The sequence below is a fragment of the Nomascus leucogenys genome, chromosome 1a (assembly GCF_006542625.1).
Source record: "Nomascus leucogenys isolate Asia chromosome 1a, Asia_NLE_v1, whole genome shotgun sequence".
Lineage (NCBI taxonomy): Eukaryota > Metazoa > Chordata > Mammalia > Primates > Hylobatidae > Nomascus > Nomascus leucogenys.
The window spans coordinates 90432848-90449856 of NC_044381.1; the positions used below are offsets into that span (position 1 = coordinate 90432848).

Below are 17009 nucleotides of genomic sequence, written 5' to 3' on the forward strand. Positions count from 1 at the left end.
GGATGTCACAGTTTCTTTTTTTTTCTTTTTCTTTTTCTTTTTTTTTTTTTTTTTTTGAGGCAGAGTCTCACTCTTGTTGCCCAGGCTGGAGTGCAATGGCGCAATCTCGGCTCACTGCCACCTCCACCTCCCGGGTTCAAGCGATTCTCCTGCCTCAGCTTCCCGAGTAGCTGGGATTACAGGCAAGCACTACCATGCCCAGCTAATTTTTTTGTATTTTTAGTAGAGAAGGGATTTCTCCATGTTTTGGTCAGGGTGGTCTCGAACTCCCGACCTCAGGTGATCCGCCCGCCTCGGCATCCCAAAGTGCTGGGATTACAGGTGTGAGCCACTGTGCCTGGCCTGTCACAGTTTCTTTAACCAATTCCAGAATAGTGGGAATTTAAGTTGTTTCCAAATTTTTGATATTGCAAATCTTAGGATGACCACTTATGCCAATATATCTATAAACGTACTTAGATGCAATTCTTAAATGTAAAATTGCTGGTCAAATGAAAAGTGCATTTAAAATCTTAATACAGGCCAGGCGTGGTGGCTCAGGCCTGTAATCCCAGCACTTTGGGAGGCCAAGGTGGGTAGATCACCTGAGGTCAGGAGTTTGAGACCAGCCTGGTCAACATGGCAAAACCCTGTCTCTACTAAAAATACAAAAATTAGCCAGGCATGGTGGTGCATGCCTGTAATCCCAGCTACTTGGGAGGCTGAGGCAGGAGAATCGTTTGAACCCAGGAGGCGGAGGTTGCAGTGAGCCAAGATCTCGTCACTCCACCCTTTGCAACAGAGCAAGACTCCATCTCAAAATAAAAAATAAATAAAATGAATGAATAAAATCTTAATAGATATTTCCGAACTGCCTAAGAGGTTGTAATTTATACTCCAAGCAACCAATGTGCCTCCTTCTATATATGTAATACTCAACTTACATAGCCAAAGTAAGCCAACTGTATGGTGGGGGAGATAATACAGAAAAAAAAGTGTTCATTTTTATGTAAGAGAAGTAGGATTTTTCTCATAATTTAATGTCATATTAAACATGTAAAATTAAAATATTTATTATTTCTATAAAAAGTTTCAGCAAATGAGTTAAGTAAACAAAGCTAAGTGATTAGGAAACTCCCAGTTATTAAAAGACTGTGGAAAAATTAGTGTATTCAAAAAGCCGTGTATTTCTCTAACCTGTATATTTAAGAATCACTTTTCCTGTCATATGGAAGATTTTTTTTCCCTTCTGAAGCTTTAGCCCATATTTCAATCAGTGGTACTGAGGCAGTAAAAAGAAGGAAGAAATCATAAGAATATTTACACTTATAAGAATATAGAGGCCGGGTGTTGTGGCTCATGTCTGTAATCCCAGCACTTTGGGAAGCTGAAGCAGGCAGAGGTAAGGAGTCCAAGACCAGCCTGGTCAATGTGGCGAAACCCTGTCTCTAGTGAAAACACAAAAAAATTAGCTGGGCGTGGTGGTGCACACCTGTAGTCCCAGATACTCGGGAGGCTGAGACAGGAGAATCGTTTGAACCCAGGAGGCGGAGGTTGCAGTGAGCTGAGATGGCGCCACTGCACTCCAGCCTGGGCGACACAGCAAGACTCCATCTCAAAAAAAAAAAAAAGAAAAAGAAAAAGAATATATAAGAAATAGGCTGGGTGCAGTGGCTCAGGCCTGTAATCCCAGCACTTTGGGAGCTGAGGCGGGAGGATCGCCTGAAGTCAGGAGTTCAAGGCCAGCCTGGCCAACATGGTGAAAAACCCCATCTCTACTAAAAATACAAAAATTAGCCGGGCATGGTGGGGCACACGTGTAGTCCCAGCTACTCAGAAGGCATAGGCAGGAGAATCGCTTGAACCCAGGAGGTGGAGGTTGCAGTGAGTTGAGATCATGCCACTCCACTCCAGCCTGTGCTATGGAGAGAGACTCTGTCTCAAAAAAAAAAAAAAAAAAAAAAAAGGAATATATAGTAAATAGTAAATAGAGAAAAAAACTAACATTTTATATCAAACTACGATTTTTCCTTTAAGATATTAACATTTGGCATTTGGTCTAGTTCTATTTTTTTTGTCCCCATATTTAATACATCTCACGCTGTGATTACATAATATATTGCTTCTTTTTACTAAATAGTAAATAACATACATATTTCTTTCATTTCACTAAAATATGACCTGTCTCAGGCAACACAAAGAAAAGCACCTGTACATCACTGCCTTCTCAAGATCTTCACTATGTTCTTAACCTCTGTGAGTTTCCACTTTCTGATTTTACAAATGAAGGCATTAGTTTAAATTACCTCTGTACCATTAAGGAAAACTCCCTTTGATTTAACTCTTCTCATTTAAGGATTTCTGAAATACACAAGCCTTGTATTTAAGAGCTGACTTCCACTCCCTCAGCTTCACCAGTTAGTAAGCATATTCCACTGAAAATCTGAGTCCTGATAATTTAGGGTCTTTAGGTATTTCAGGATTAGTATTCTTATCAGAATATTTGTACTGACTCCACATTATATAGAGAAATTCATATTTAAATATAAAAAGAAAACTCCCTAATTAAAATCTATCTTGTTTTCTTTCTCATTATTTTCCTTTCTTTCTCATTTAATTCTATCATTGAAGCAGAGTGTGAAGGGATTTGTTTTTTGGAGGGTTCTCTTAATTGTCCTTATTAATGAGATTTCACATACACTAGATTGTCAGTTCTTTTCCACATACAGACTTACAGAAACATAAGCTCTTACCTTAACTGGGAAGCTACATTTTCCAGTGCGAACGCCTTCTTCATCTGTCTGCCACTGATGTGGACGACTGGCCTCTGGAACATAAACATCCTTCTTTCTCCTAAAACTTTGCCGTAGTTTGTTCATTTTAATTTTTACAGCCTGAAGACAGAGGAAAAAAAATATTTAAAAGAAATATTACCTTCTTACATATTTAAACTTTGGATTACCATACTAACCAAAAATCTGATGTCCAAAATTAAAGGTTTTGGCTTTTATTTAAGCAATATATAATTATTATGTAAGCACAGTGTAAAGGGAAAATGAATGATTAGAACACTTCCTCTTAGAGTAACACTAAGTTCAAACAAGCAAATCATTTTACTTTCGAAAAGACAACTACAATACTAGTCCTTGTAAGAACAACAATAACTTCTAGTAGGATTTAAAGACATATTATCATAAGAATTTTCAAGAACTTTAGTTATAACAAATCAATGAGAAATTCTCCCTACCCATCTACCTCTCAAATTCATTCCAACACCTGAAAATGGAAATTTGTACATGTAGACCAAATTATAGACTGCTAACAGTTTCTAAAAACTTTTATAGTTATTAAGAAAAAAAAATCATTCGGAAACACCAAAATTTAGGAATCTTTTTGGCTCATTATTAGAAAACACTAAGCAAAGCAGGGATTACAATCATGTTTTTATAAAAGATGTCATGAAGAATAAAATAAAGTTTTCTTTAAACACACTTAAAGCCAGGCGCAATGGCTCATGCCTGTAATCCCAACACTTTGGGAGGCTGAGGTTGGCAGATCACTTGAGGTCAGGAGTTCAAGACCAGCCTGGCCAACATGGCAAAACCCCGTCTCTACTAAAACTACAAAAATTAGCCAGGTGTGGTGGCACACACCTGTAATCCCAGCTACTCAGGAGGCTGAGGCAGGAGAATCACTTGAACTCAAGAGGTGGAGGTTGCAGTGAGCCGAGATCACACAGCCTGGGTGACAGAGTGAGTCTGTCTCAAATATAAGTAAATAAATAAATAAGCACACTTAAAGAAAACAAATGTGCTACTAGGACTAAATCTACAGAAAAAAACATTTTTTTTCAGACAGTCTCACTCTGTCACTAAGGTTGGAGTGTAGTGGCATGATCACAGCTCATTGCAACCTTTATCTCCCTGGCTCAAGCAATAGTCCCACCTCAGTCTCCCAAGTAGCTGGGACTACAGAGACATGTGCCACCACACCTGGCTTTTTTTTTTTTTCTTTTAAGTAGAGATAAGGTCTCGCTACGTTGCTCAGGCTGGTCTGAAACTCGTGAGTGAAAGCAATCCTCCCGCCTTGGCCTCTCTAAGTGCTGGAATTACAGGCGTGAGCCACCATACCCGGCCAGAAGAATTTCTTGCAAGCAGTATGACATCAGAATGCCTTCCCATATCGATAATCATTATAGCAACGTAAAAAAAAAATGACAAAGGTACAAGGTTCATTATTAACTCTGTAACTAAAAAGTGTTGCCGGGCGTGGTGGCTCACCCCTGTAATCCCAGCACTTTGGGAGGCCGAGGCAGGTGGATCACTTGAGGTTAGGAGTTGGAGACCAGCCTGGCTAACATAGCAAAACCCTGTCTCTACTAAAAATACAAAAATTAGTCAGGCATGGTGGTGCACGTCTGTAATCCCAGCTACTCGGGAGGCTGAGACAGGAGAATTGCTTGAACCTGGAAGGCAGAGGTTGCAGTGAGCCGAGATCGCGCCACTGCACTCCAACCTGGGCGACAGGGCAAGACTCCATCTCAAAAAAAAAAAAAGTGTTATGGTCTTTATTGTGTTACTGGAAGAGTTACTTCTTGAATGCTGTCAAAGGTGCAGTAGAAATCACAAAACTACAGAGACAGGAGACCTAACTGATAAGAAATAACAGAACATTCAAAAAAACAACAAATAAACATAATAAGTACCCCCTTGCAGAGTAAAATCTCAAAATCTTACACTAATACCTCCAATTTTCTATTAAGAAGCATGTCTCATTCTTTTCATGAAGGATGTAAGCACCTCAACCAGCCTAAAAGTGATCTAAACTCAAGAAAGTGATGTGACAAAGCTATACAAAGGAGCCGTCCTTTCTGTCAGGAGTGTTAAATAGCAATAGATTGAACATCAATTCCCACACGTCACCAATGAAAGACTTGGAAATCAAAGTTTGCATTCTGAGGAAAGTCATTTTGTATTTTAAAATCCATAATGCCACAGTAGAACTATCAACAAATTAGCTAGTTTGCACAAACAAGCCAATCTTACCATATATCTTAAAAGGTAAAAATTCTGACAGAGCACTGGCAATGTAAAAACCTCTGGATTTTCTAAAAATGAATTTAAGCAGATCACTCATTGCTAAACTATCTAAATGAACGTCTACCTTAATATACAACACTTCCAAAAAGAATTCCATAACCTTCCTTGAAAATACATTCTGTTGCCAGGCACGGTGGCTCACGCCTGTAATCCTAGCACTTTGGGAGGCCGAGGCAGGTGGATCACCTGAGGTCAAGAGTTAGAGACCAGCCTGGCCAACATGGTGAAACCCCATCTCTACTAAAAATACAAAAATTAGCCAGGCGTGGTGGCATGCACCTGTAATCCCAGCTACTCGGGAGGCTGAGGCAGGAGAATCACTTGAACCTGGGGAGCAGAGATTGCAGTGGGCCAAGATCGCACCACTTCACTCCAGCCTAGGTGAAAGAGAGAAACTCTGTCAAGGAAAAAAAAAAAAAAAAAGAAAGAAAGGAAATACATCCTGTTATACTCTTTTATATCACATTTTAAAAACATATATGGGCTGGGCACAGTGGCTTATGTGTGTAATCCCAGCACTTTGGGAGGCCAAGGCAGGTGGATCACGAGGTCAGGAATTTGAATTTGAGACCAGCATGGCCAACATGGTAAAACCCTGTCTCTACAAAAAATACAAAAATTAGTTGGGCGTGGTGGCACGCCCCTGTAATTCCAGCTACTCAGGAGGCTGAGGCAGAAGAATCGCTTGACCCTGGGAGGCGGAGGTTGCAGTAGGCCAAGATTGTGCCACTGCACTCCAGCCTGGGCAACAGAGCAAGACTATGTCTCAAAAAGAAATTAAGTAAATAAATAAATAAACATAAAAAACAAAAACATACACAAATACAAGTATAAGAAAATGAAAAACCTATATCCTTACTCAAGCTGGCACTCTCCAAATTATCCTGAGGCCAAAAAAAAAAAAAAAAAAAAACCTCACCAAAAAACGAACAAAAAAACCCTGTTATGATTCCTTTCTTCTTAATTTCTTTGCCTTAGCAAAGACAACTACTCACCTACCTACTTGGCCAAGCCAGACACCTGAAAATCATCCCTGCACTCAGCCTTTCTCTGGCCTGATTTTACCCGGACTGATTTTACCTCCTTAGTAGCTCTTGAATTCATCCCTCTCCCTAACTATTCCAGTCCTACTATCCTGAGACATTTTTCTTTAAATTATTGCTTTAAACAATTTAGAGACATACTGGGATGGAGCTCTGTTAGAGGCAAAGAGACCAAAATACTCAAGTATAAGTGATACTCAACTATTTTAGTCTCTTTGCCTCTAACAGAGCTCCATCCCAATATGTTCTAAAACACAAATCTGACCATGTATCCGCTCTGTTTAAAACCCTTCAATTGCTTCACACCACCTTCAAGACAAAGTCCAAATGCATGGCAAACACAGTCCTTCTTCATCTGGCTTCTCTCAACAGTCCCGATTCACATGCTAACCTCCAGCTACCCTAAACTACTTACAGTTCTCCAAACAAAGTATGCCCTCTTTCAGAGCCTCTGTATATGTTTCTCCCTCTGCCTAGAAAGAAATACCATTACCTGTGCATGTCTGGTTAAAGTCTACTCATCTTTAAAGAGTCAGCTCAGGAGTTAACCTCTTCAGGGAAGCTAGACCTTTTTTTTTTTTTTTTTTTTTTGACAAGCCCCTACCTGGCTTGGTTAGGTCCTTCCACTTCATATAATTAGGATTAACACCTTTTTCTTACTTTTATTATTGTACGCATCAACCTTACAGTAATTTCCTATTTCCTTAATGATTGAGTGTATCTTGTTTAAATATACCCATGCATCGTAACACACTGCCTGTCATATATAGCATACTATAAATTTGAAGAATTGAAAAATAAAACAGACGCCCATCACAGTAGAAGCTATGTCACTAGGTAGGAAAAGTCTCAACATACAAGACCAGAGAATCATCAATGTTGGAAGAGACTGAAGGTGTAATAGTCCAACCTCCCATTGACAAAGGAACCACTGACAACTTCCACTAAAAGAGGACATCCAGGCCGGGCGCGGTGGCTCACGCCTGTAATCCCAGCACTTTGGGAGGCCGAGGTGGGTGGATCACAAGGTCAGGAGATCGAGACCATCCTGATTAACATGGTGAAACCCCGTCTCTACTAAAAATACAAAAAATTAGCCAGGCGTGGTGGCGGGCGCCTGTAGTCCCAGCTACTCAGGAGGCTGAGGCAGGAGAATGGCGTGCCCAGGAGGCAGAGCTTGCAGTGAGCTGAGATCGCACCACTGCACTCCAGCCTGGGTAACAGAGCGAGACTCCGTCTCAAAAAAAAAAGAGCACATCCAACCTCTGTCTAAATAGATCTAGTACAAGTTTATTTGCTCTTTGGGCAGCTATTTATTGTTGCACCATTCTGTTGCCCAGTAAGAGAAAAGACTGAAAGTGTCAGCCAGTTTAGGGTCTAAGTATCTTGTCACTTTCTTTTTTAAAAAATGAATTTGGAAAAATGAAAACACATAATTATGATATCTTGCTTACTATTTCTTAATGAATAATTATCACTAGCCTGTAATTCCAGCTACTCAGGAAGCTGAGGCATGAGAATCACTTGAACCCAGGAGGCAGAGGCTGCAGTGAGCCAAGATTGTGCCACTGCACTCCAGCCTGGGTGGCAGAGTAAGAATCTGCCTCAAAATAGTAATAATAATAAAGCACGTTAAAACTTTAGAGATAAAAATACATATAGCTATCACCCCAAATCTACAATACACATATATACAGACTGACTTCATTAGAATAATATTACTTTAAGAATTAAACCTTTACTTATAAAACAAAATAATTTTGCTTTGATACAGCAAGGATTGATTTAGCAAGGAACATCTTGATGAAAAAGGGCAGAATTGCTGAGGATGCTAGCCTACTTTTTACACTAGCTTTCCTCCTGCATCTGTCAAGTGTGGGATGAGAAAAAGGTGCTGGAATCTGGAGAGAGAGACTAGAATAAAAATATATTTGATTCCAAGAATGGGGAGGTGGTGGAGGGAATGGGGTAGGAGAGAGAAAAAAATGCCACTGAAAAAATTACAGAAATAAGAAACAAGCTGTTAAAAACAGCTCTGCTTCCCTTTACTGACAAATAACTTGGCAAAATATCTACACATTATCTCTTCAATTCTTTAGTCCTCTCTTGTCTTGCTCCTCTCCTTTTCCCTCACCCCTGACTCTTCCCTTATCCAAGCCATCAACAAAAGACTTCTAAAATATATCTCAAAACTGACCACTGCACTTAATCTCCACCACCCATAGTCCAAGACAACTTTGCCTCTTACCTAGACTAGTATAAGTCACTAGTATTTATTTCTATGTCCTCTCTTGTCCATCTCTCATCAACTATGTACAAATTAGCCACCGTAATCTTTAAAAATGTAAAATGGATCATGGCATTGCTTAATAGTTCCATGGCTTTCCAGTGTATCTTCAAATAAAATCCAAACTCTCACTATTCAGTGAGTCAGTATGGCATAATAATTCACACTGCTCAAGAAGTGGTGCTTACAATAGTACCAGAACATCACAAATACACGGTACATGTTAGCATACAAAGGTATGGCCCCGGCTGGGCATGGTGGCTCATGCCTGTAATCCCAACAATTTGGGAGGCCAAGGCAGGCAGATCACCTGGGGTCAGGAGTTCGAGACCTGCCTGGCCAATAGGGTGAAACCCTGTCTCTACTAAAAACACAAAAAAATTAGCCAAGTGTGGTGGCGGGCACCTATAATCCCAGCTACTCGGGAGGCTGAGGCAGGAGTATCACTTGAACCCGGGAGGAGGAAGTTGCAGTGAGCCGAGGTCACACCATTGCACTCCATCCTGGGTGACAAAGCGAGACTCCATCTCAAAACAAAACAAAAAAAAGGTATGCCCCCTGCATGTCTCTCTTGCCTTCCCAAATGGCATTCTTCCCAGCTAACTCTTTATGACCCTTTCAGTTAACTGCAAGCTCATTCTCACTCTAGGCCTGTTGTTTCCTTCTCCCTGAAATACTCTTCTCCCAGACCCTTCACCAGTACATTTGTCTCCCACTCATTCTTAACTCTCAACCTAAATGTTGACGTCTTTTTCTACTTTCTAAATACCATCCTCTATAATTCCTTAGTATACTACTCTTTTCATTTCCTTCACAATTTATTTTATCTTATTTTATCTGGAGACAGGGTCTATCTTATCTTTTATTTTATTTTATTTTATTTGGAGACAGGGTCTCACTCTGTCACCCAGGCTGGAGTGCAGCAGCAGAATCTCACTCACTGCAGCCTCAACCTCCCGGGCTCAAGCGATCCTCCCATCTCAGCCTCCCAAGTAGCTGGAACTATAGGCGCATGTCACCACACCCAGCTAATTTTTGTGTTTTTTTGTAGAGATGGGGTTTTGCCATGTTACCAAGGCTGGTTTTGAACTCCTGAGCTCAAGCAACCTGCCCGCCTCAGCTTCCAAAAGTGCTGGGATTATAGGTGTGAACCACTGCACATGGCCTATAGTTTCTAATTACTTTGTTTCATTGCTTCAGCTCTTCCTTGATCATCAGATGCTTCAGCATCCATTCAATAAGTTACCTAACTTGCTAAAGGTAGAAAGCATTGGCTTCTGTTCTTTCTATCCAAAATAATCTTAACTAATGTAAATGTTAAGTATTCTCCTTTGACCAAGAAGCTAAATAATTGTTCACTAATATAAATATGTCAAAGCCTGTGCTATAATTATACATAGATTCTTCCTTTGATTTTTTTGATGTTTCAGAATTTCTTTTTTTTTTAAACTTTTATTTTCAGTTTGGGGGTACATGTGAAGGTTTGTTACATAGGTAAACACGTGTCATGGGGGTTTGTTGCACATATTATTTCAACACCCAGGTATTAAGCCCAGTACCCAATAGTTATCTTTTCTGCTCCTCTCCCTCCTCCCACCCTCCCCACTCAAGTAGACCCCTGTGTCTGTTGTTTCCTTCTTTGTGTTCATAAGTTCTGATCATTCAGCTCCCATCAATTGTTAATTAAATAATATTCTGTATCCAACAAAGTATTGTGCTAGGTACTAGAAGGGCCAGGATGGAAAATTTTTTATTTTAAAATAACTTTATCAAGACCTCAAGGTCTTGAATGATACAAGAACACAATGAAAGAGACAGAAAAAGGGGCATTTCAAACAGGGAATGGGGTAGGATGAAAAGTCATGCTATCTATGTAAAAACATGTATTTCCTCAAAACGAATAAACTGCTGATTATAAGATGCACCACTATTTTATGTTCCCCTGAAAAAGAAAAAATGGAGGCCAGGTGCGCTGGCTCATGCCTATAATCCCCACACTTCAGGAAGCCGAGGTGGGTGGAATGCTTGAGCCCATAAATTCGAGACCAGCCTGGACAACATGGCAAAATCCCATCTTTACAAAAAATACAAAAACTAGCTAGGCATGGTGCTGTGTGCCTGTGGTCCCAGCTACTTGGGGGGCTGGGGTGGCAGGATCACTTTAGCCAAGGAGGAAGAGGCTACAGTGAGCCATTATCTTACCACTGCACTCCAGCCTAAGTGACAGAGTGAGACCTTGTCTTAAAAAAAAAAAAATGCTGCCAAACTTGTTTGTTAAGAATTGTTCATTTATTGTGAAATATCACAATAGTAAGATGTATCCCAGTGGGAGACGACTGCCAGTTCCAGAGATGTTGAAGTGTGACAGAAAGAGGGAAAAGAGAAGGAGGAAAAGGGGGAGGAGGAGAAACAGAAGGTGAAAGAAAAAGAAAATTATCATCTAATTTTGTTTCTTTGAGACAGCATCTCACTCTTGTCACCCAGGCTGGAGTACAGTGGTGTGATCATGGCTCACTTCAGTTATGACCTCCCAGACTAGGTGATGCTCCCACTTCAGCCTCCCGAGTAGCTAGGACTACAGGTGCGCACCACCATGCCCAGCTATTTTTTGTAGAGACGGGGTTTTAGCCACACGTTACCCAGGCTGGTTTTAAACTCCTGGGGTCAAGTGACCCACACGCCTCTACCTCCCAAAGTGCTGGGATTACAGGTGTGAGCTACTGCACCTGCCCTATCACTCCACTATTAATAGAAAATCAGCCTTCTAAGAACCTCGGCAAGTCTCAATGACGTAGAATATTGGTTACTCATTAAAATTTGTTATCAAAAACTGGAGAAAAGGCCACTGCAAAGAGTGATCATGGGCTGGGTGCAGTGGCTCATACCTGTAATCCCAGTACTTTGGGAGGCTGAGGCAGGAGGATTGTTTGAGTCTAGGAGTTCGATACCAGCCTGGGCAACATGGTGAGGCCCTGTCTCTATTAAAAAAAGAAGAATTTAAAATAAATAAAGCTGGGTGCAGTGGCTCACGCCTGTAATCCCAACACTTTGGGTGGCTGAGGCCGGTGGATCACCTGAGGTCAGGAGTTTGAGACCAGTCTGGCCTACGTGGCAAAACCCCATCTCTATGAAAAATACAAAAAATTAGTCAGGCACATTGGTGTGTGCCTGTAGTCCCAGGTACTCAGGAGGCCGATACAGGAGAATCACTTGAGCCTGGGAGGTGGAGGTTGCAGTGAGCCAGATCATACCACTGCACTCCAGCCTGGACAACAGAGACCTTGTCTCAAAAAGAAAAAGAAAAAAAAAAAAGCTCAGATGAAATGGTTCAATTCCTACAAAAAGACACTCTCTAAAAACTGACCTAACTAGAAACACAATCCTAAATGAAACCACTTAGAATGCTGCATACCTCCCTGGCAAAATATTAAACCCATCACCCCCAAAAATACCATGCCCAGACAGTTGAACAGAAGTTCAACAAAACTTTCATAAAAAGATCATTCCAGTCTTAGATAAATCTTTTCAGGGGAAAAAAAATAGTTTCTAACTCATTATTTGAGGCTGGCATAACCTGGATACCAAAACCAAATAAGGACAAGAAATTAAAATTATGGGCCAATTTCACCTGTGAATGAACATAGATGCAAAAATCTTAACAGTCCAGGTGCAGTGGCTCATGCTTGTAATCCCAACACTTTGGGAGGCTGAGGTGGGAGGACTGCTTAAGCCCAGGAGTTCAAGTCCAGCTTGGGCAACATAGCAAGACCTCATGTCTACAAAAAATTTTAAAAGTAGACAGGCATGATGGTGCACCCCTGTAGTAACAGCTACTCAGAAGGCTGATGTGCGATGAACACTTGAGCCCAGGAGTTCAAAGTTACAGTGAGCTAAGATCATACCACTGCACCGGACTGGGTGACAGAACAAGATCCCATCTCTTAAAAACAAAACAAAACAAAACAAATTAATAAACTAAATCCAACTGTATATTTTTTTCTAAAAAGTCCATCATGACAGAGTTGGGTTTATTTCAGCAATTCAACATTATAAATGTCATTCACCACATTAACAGATTAAAGGAGGAAAACTATGTGATCATCTTATAAATGCAGAAAACATATTTGATAAAATTCAGTACTCATTCTTCACACAAAAATATCTTGGCCTACTAGGAAGAGAAATGCCTTTAACCTAGAAAAAGTTTCTATCAAAAATATATAGCAGGCCAGGCATGGTGGCTCAAGACTATGCCACCATGCTGAGGTGGGCGGATAACCTGAGGTCAGGAGTTTGAGCCCATGGCCAACATGGTGAAACCCCACCTCTACTAAAAGTACAAAAATTAGCCAGGCATGGTGATGCCCGCCTATAGTCCCAGCTACGCAGGAGGTTGAGGTGGGAAGATCACTTGAGCCTGGGAAGCTGAGGTTGCAGTGGGCTGAGATTGCACCATTGCACTCCAGCCTGGATGACAGAGCGAGACCCTGTCTCGAATAAATAAAAATTAAAAAAAAATAAAAATAAATACACATACATATATATAGCAAACCTTAGTCATAATAGTGCAACAAAATAAGTACTTCCTTTAAAAAATTAAGTGCAACATAAGAATGCCCACTATTTTTTTTTTAGACAGGGTCTTGCTCTGTTGTCCGGGCTATAGTGCAGTGGCACGATCATGGCTCACTGCAGTCTCAACCTTCTGGGCTTAAGCAATCCTTCCACTTCAGCCTCCTGAATAGCTGGGACTACAGGTATGTTGTACCTCTACACCTGCCTAGTTTTTGTTTATATTTTTTAGAGATAGGATCTTGCTATGTTGCCCGGGCTGATCTCAAACTCTTGGGCTCAAGCGAAGGAATGCCTACTATTAACACTTGCACTGAATACTGTACTGAAAGTCCTAAATAGCATAGTTAAGGCAAGAGAAAGAAATAAAGCATGGGAAAGAAACAAAACAGAAAATGCAAAGAAAACAAAGAGGAAAAATATGCCATTCACAATAGTAACAAGAAACAAGGTCTCTTCTTTTTTCTTTAAGACAGTCTCGCTGTGTCACCCAGGCTGGAGTGCAGTGGCGTGATCTCGGTTCACTGCAACCTCCACCTCCCAGATGCAAGCAATTCTTGTGCCTCAGCCTGCTAAGTAGCTGGGATTACAGGCATGTGCCACTATACCCGGCTAATTTTTGTATTTTTTAGTACAGATGGGTTTTCACCATGTTGGCTAGGCTGATTTTGAACTCCTGGCCTCAAGTGATCTGCTCATCTCAGCCTCCCAAAATGCTGGGATTACAGGCGTGAGCCATCATGCCTGGCCATCTTATTTTTCTTTATGGAAAAAAGAGAAAGATAATTTACTGAAAAATATTTTAAATATCTAAATAACCAAAAAGATACTCTATGATCAAGGATAGTAAGTCTCAATACCATAAAAGAAGGAAATAAATTAAATGTATGTGCAGAATAAAAGCTATAGGCTGGGCATGGTGGTAACACCAGCATTTTGGGAGGCTGAGGTGGAAGGATTGCTCGAGCCTAAGAGTTTCAGACCAGCCTGGGCAACATAGCAAGACTCTGTCTCTATAAGAAAAAAATTAAAAATTAAAAAAAATAAAGCTACAGAGCTCTGGGGTTCATACAAGGCAGGTCCCATTCTTTAAATAGCTTTTGAATTTTTGTATAATTTTGCTCAAATTATCTCCCATTCATGGATATTTATGCAACAGACATAAACTTACTATTAGTAAATAATCATAGATATCTTACTTTAATGAAATTGTAGTAATAGTTAATACAGCACTTTAGGATTCTGACAGCTACAATAAACAAGTACGAGAAAAAAATACATGATCAGTTCATGGCTGAGTTCTAGTTGAATGTGCTGTGGTCCCACTGGTTCAAAGGTCATTCAGTGTGCACATTCACCATAGTGAAAGTTCTAATAAGCACTCCTGCAAGTGATAAAACGTTGCCAACATTTTATGTAATACATGAGGTTTTGGTTCTTGGTAATTTTCTGTCAAGGCTGCCAAAACACCATCTCCTTAAAAGCTACCTGAAAATGTGGACATTTATTCTAAATACAAATTGCATTCTGAAGGTGAAAGCAGACAAAACACATTCATAATGCAATGACCATGTTAGGCTCAATGGGTACTTCTAGTGGACCTATGTATGGCCCTTACATATGTAAGGCTCTTGTACATGTGAGATCTATAAGCAGTTGCCCAATTTGCTTTACAACAGACCTGAATTTGATCGAATGAATGATATTCTTTAGATCTAACTTATTCAAGTTTAATTTTGGTTTATGTAAGTTTTGTCATATCCTACATTGCTGCCTAAACATTGCTTTATCCAAATTTCCTAATACAGAATTAGATATTATGATAATTTTCTTTACTGGTTGCTAGGAGATGATAACACTAATCACTGCCATTCACTGAATGCTTACTGTGTGCCAGGCATTGTTGTAAATGCTTTATATGTATTAAATCATTCAATCTTTACAATAATGCTATCAGGTGGATAATATTACCATCACAATTTTACAGATAGGAAAACTGATGTATGGAAAAGTTAGGTAACTTTCCCAATGTCACACAACTAGTAAATGAAGCAGCTAAAGGATTCATACCCAAGTAGTCTGTCTCCAGAGACTAGACCCTTAAATACCATTTATACTGCTTTTCACAATATTGAAAAGATATGTGAAATTATTAAAAAGGACAAAAAAACTCAGCATTAAAAATATTACCAGTAATTGTTAAACAACAGTTAAGCAATATTAACACTAACACAACTTATCACACGTTGATACTTCACAGCTATTTCAGACTCATGGTTATGATTAAGAGTTTTGAAGTTGGACAGACCTGGCTCTGAATCTTGGCTGTGCACTTTACAAGTTGTGTGATTTTGGACAAGTTTCGTAACTTCACCAAGCCTCAGTTTCCTCATCTGTAAAATGAAAATAATAAACATCTCACAAAATTGTTGTTAGTAACATAATTATTGCTGCACTGCACTGACATAGTAACTCCAAACAAAACACATACACAAAATAAAGAGAAAGTCCCAATTTTCCCCATAAAACAAGACTTTATTATAATGATATACTGAAGATGATCACTCCAAGTTACTCCAGCAACTATAAGATCCACACACTAATGCAGAATCACAATTTTCTCTAATACATGACAAATAATTCCCCTATATAAAACTCAAATATCTACAGGTAAATTACTCGATCTTTGAAATAAAATACTGTGTATATATATATATAATGAGACAAATAGGATACTGTTATTTATTGAGAGCAACTCCCACAAATCCCATTCTACACATATCTCTGGTAAGACCAGTAATTAGTATTCAAGGGGCCCAAAACAGGAAGAGCTGTGTCAAGAAGTATCAATTTGGGCCAGGCACAGCGGCCGATGCCTGTAATCCCAGCACTTTGGGAGGCCTTGGCAGGAGAATCACTTGAGCCCAGGAGTTCAAGACCAAGCTGGGCAACATAGGGAAACCTCGCCTCTACAAAAAACCTTAAAAATTAGCCAGGTATGGTGGTCCCAACTACTCTGGAGTCTGAGACAGAAGGATAGTTTGAGCCTGGGAGGTCAAGGCTGCAGCAAGCTGTGATCACGCCACTGCACTCCAGCCTGGACAACAGAGTGAGACCCTGTTTCAAAAAAAAAAAAAAAAACAAAAAAACGATGGATTCATGTGGTACTGATAGGAAGGAATATTTACAAGAAATAAACAGAAAGAGACATACATATTGTCAAAGTTGTAGGGAAAATGAACCCCAGAGATCACTGGAATGTAAGGGAAACTTCTCAGAACACTCTAGAGAATCTCCATGTTTAACCCCACAGTCCTATATTTATTTCCATTTTCACATGAACTTAAACAAAAAATTCCATTTATTTTCTTGTAGCAAACAGTAGTTTCTGCAAAGTGTTTAAAAAAACAAACAAACAAACTTGGCTTCGAATTTGTTCTGCATATTTATTTCTGTCCCCAAGAAAATATGTGGCTGGCAAGAGGATAAATACTGTAGAATGACAGTTACAGAACTGGGATTTGGCTTTCAAAAATGGAAAGTGGTCACAGAGTTATCTATTCAGCTATATATTAAATATTTGATTTACAAAGAAAATTACACAAGCAAAATTAAACAATGAAATGGTATTCAAGGTAGAAACATGGCAATTCAGGCCGGGCACAGTGGCTCACGCCTGTTAATCCCAGCACTTTGGGAGGCCGAGGCAGGTGGATCGCCTGAGGTCAGGAGTTTGAGACCAGCCTGGCCAACATAGCGAAACCTTGTCTCTACTAAAAATACAAAAAATTAGCCAGGCATGGTGACGGGTGACTGTAATCAATCCCAGCTACTCGGGAGGCTGAAGCAGGAGAATCACTTGAACCCGGGAGGTGGACGTTGCAGTGAGCCGAGATCGTGCCATTGCACTCCAGCCTGGGCAACAAGAGCAAGACAGTCTCCAAAAAAAAAAAAAAAAAAAAAGAAAAGAAACACAGCAATTAGGATAAACTATTGATAGAGAACCTACTGTGTGTAACGCAGTCACAA

The 17009-nt window shown here is 40.0% G+C and overlaps 1 protein-coding gene across 8 annotated transcripts in view; it reads right to left on the reverse strand.

The window, feature by feature from the left end:
* Positions 1–17009, reverse strand: part of NUMB (NUMB endocytic adaptor protein) — a 198533-nt gene that overhangs the window by 87266 nt on the left and 94258 nt on the right. For 5 of the 8 annotated variants that reach the window (XM_030813069.1, XM_003263675.3, XM_030813058.1 and 2 more), the window contains exons 3-4: positions 15289–15373; positions 2733–2873 (exon numbers count right to left, since the gene is read on the reverse strand). In XM_030813069.1, coding sequence (XP_030668929.1) covers positions 2733–2858 — 126 coding nt within the window. In that variant the 5' untranslated portion in view covers positions 2859–2873; positions 15289–15373. The remainder of the gene's footprint in view (positions 1–2732; positions 2874–15288; positions 15374–17009) is intronic. The other 3 variants (XM_030813072.1, XM_030813067.1, XM_030813053.1) reach the window with 1 other exon arrangement.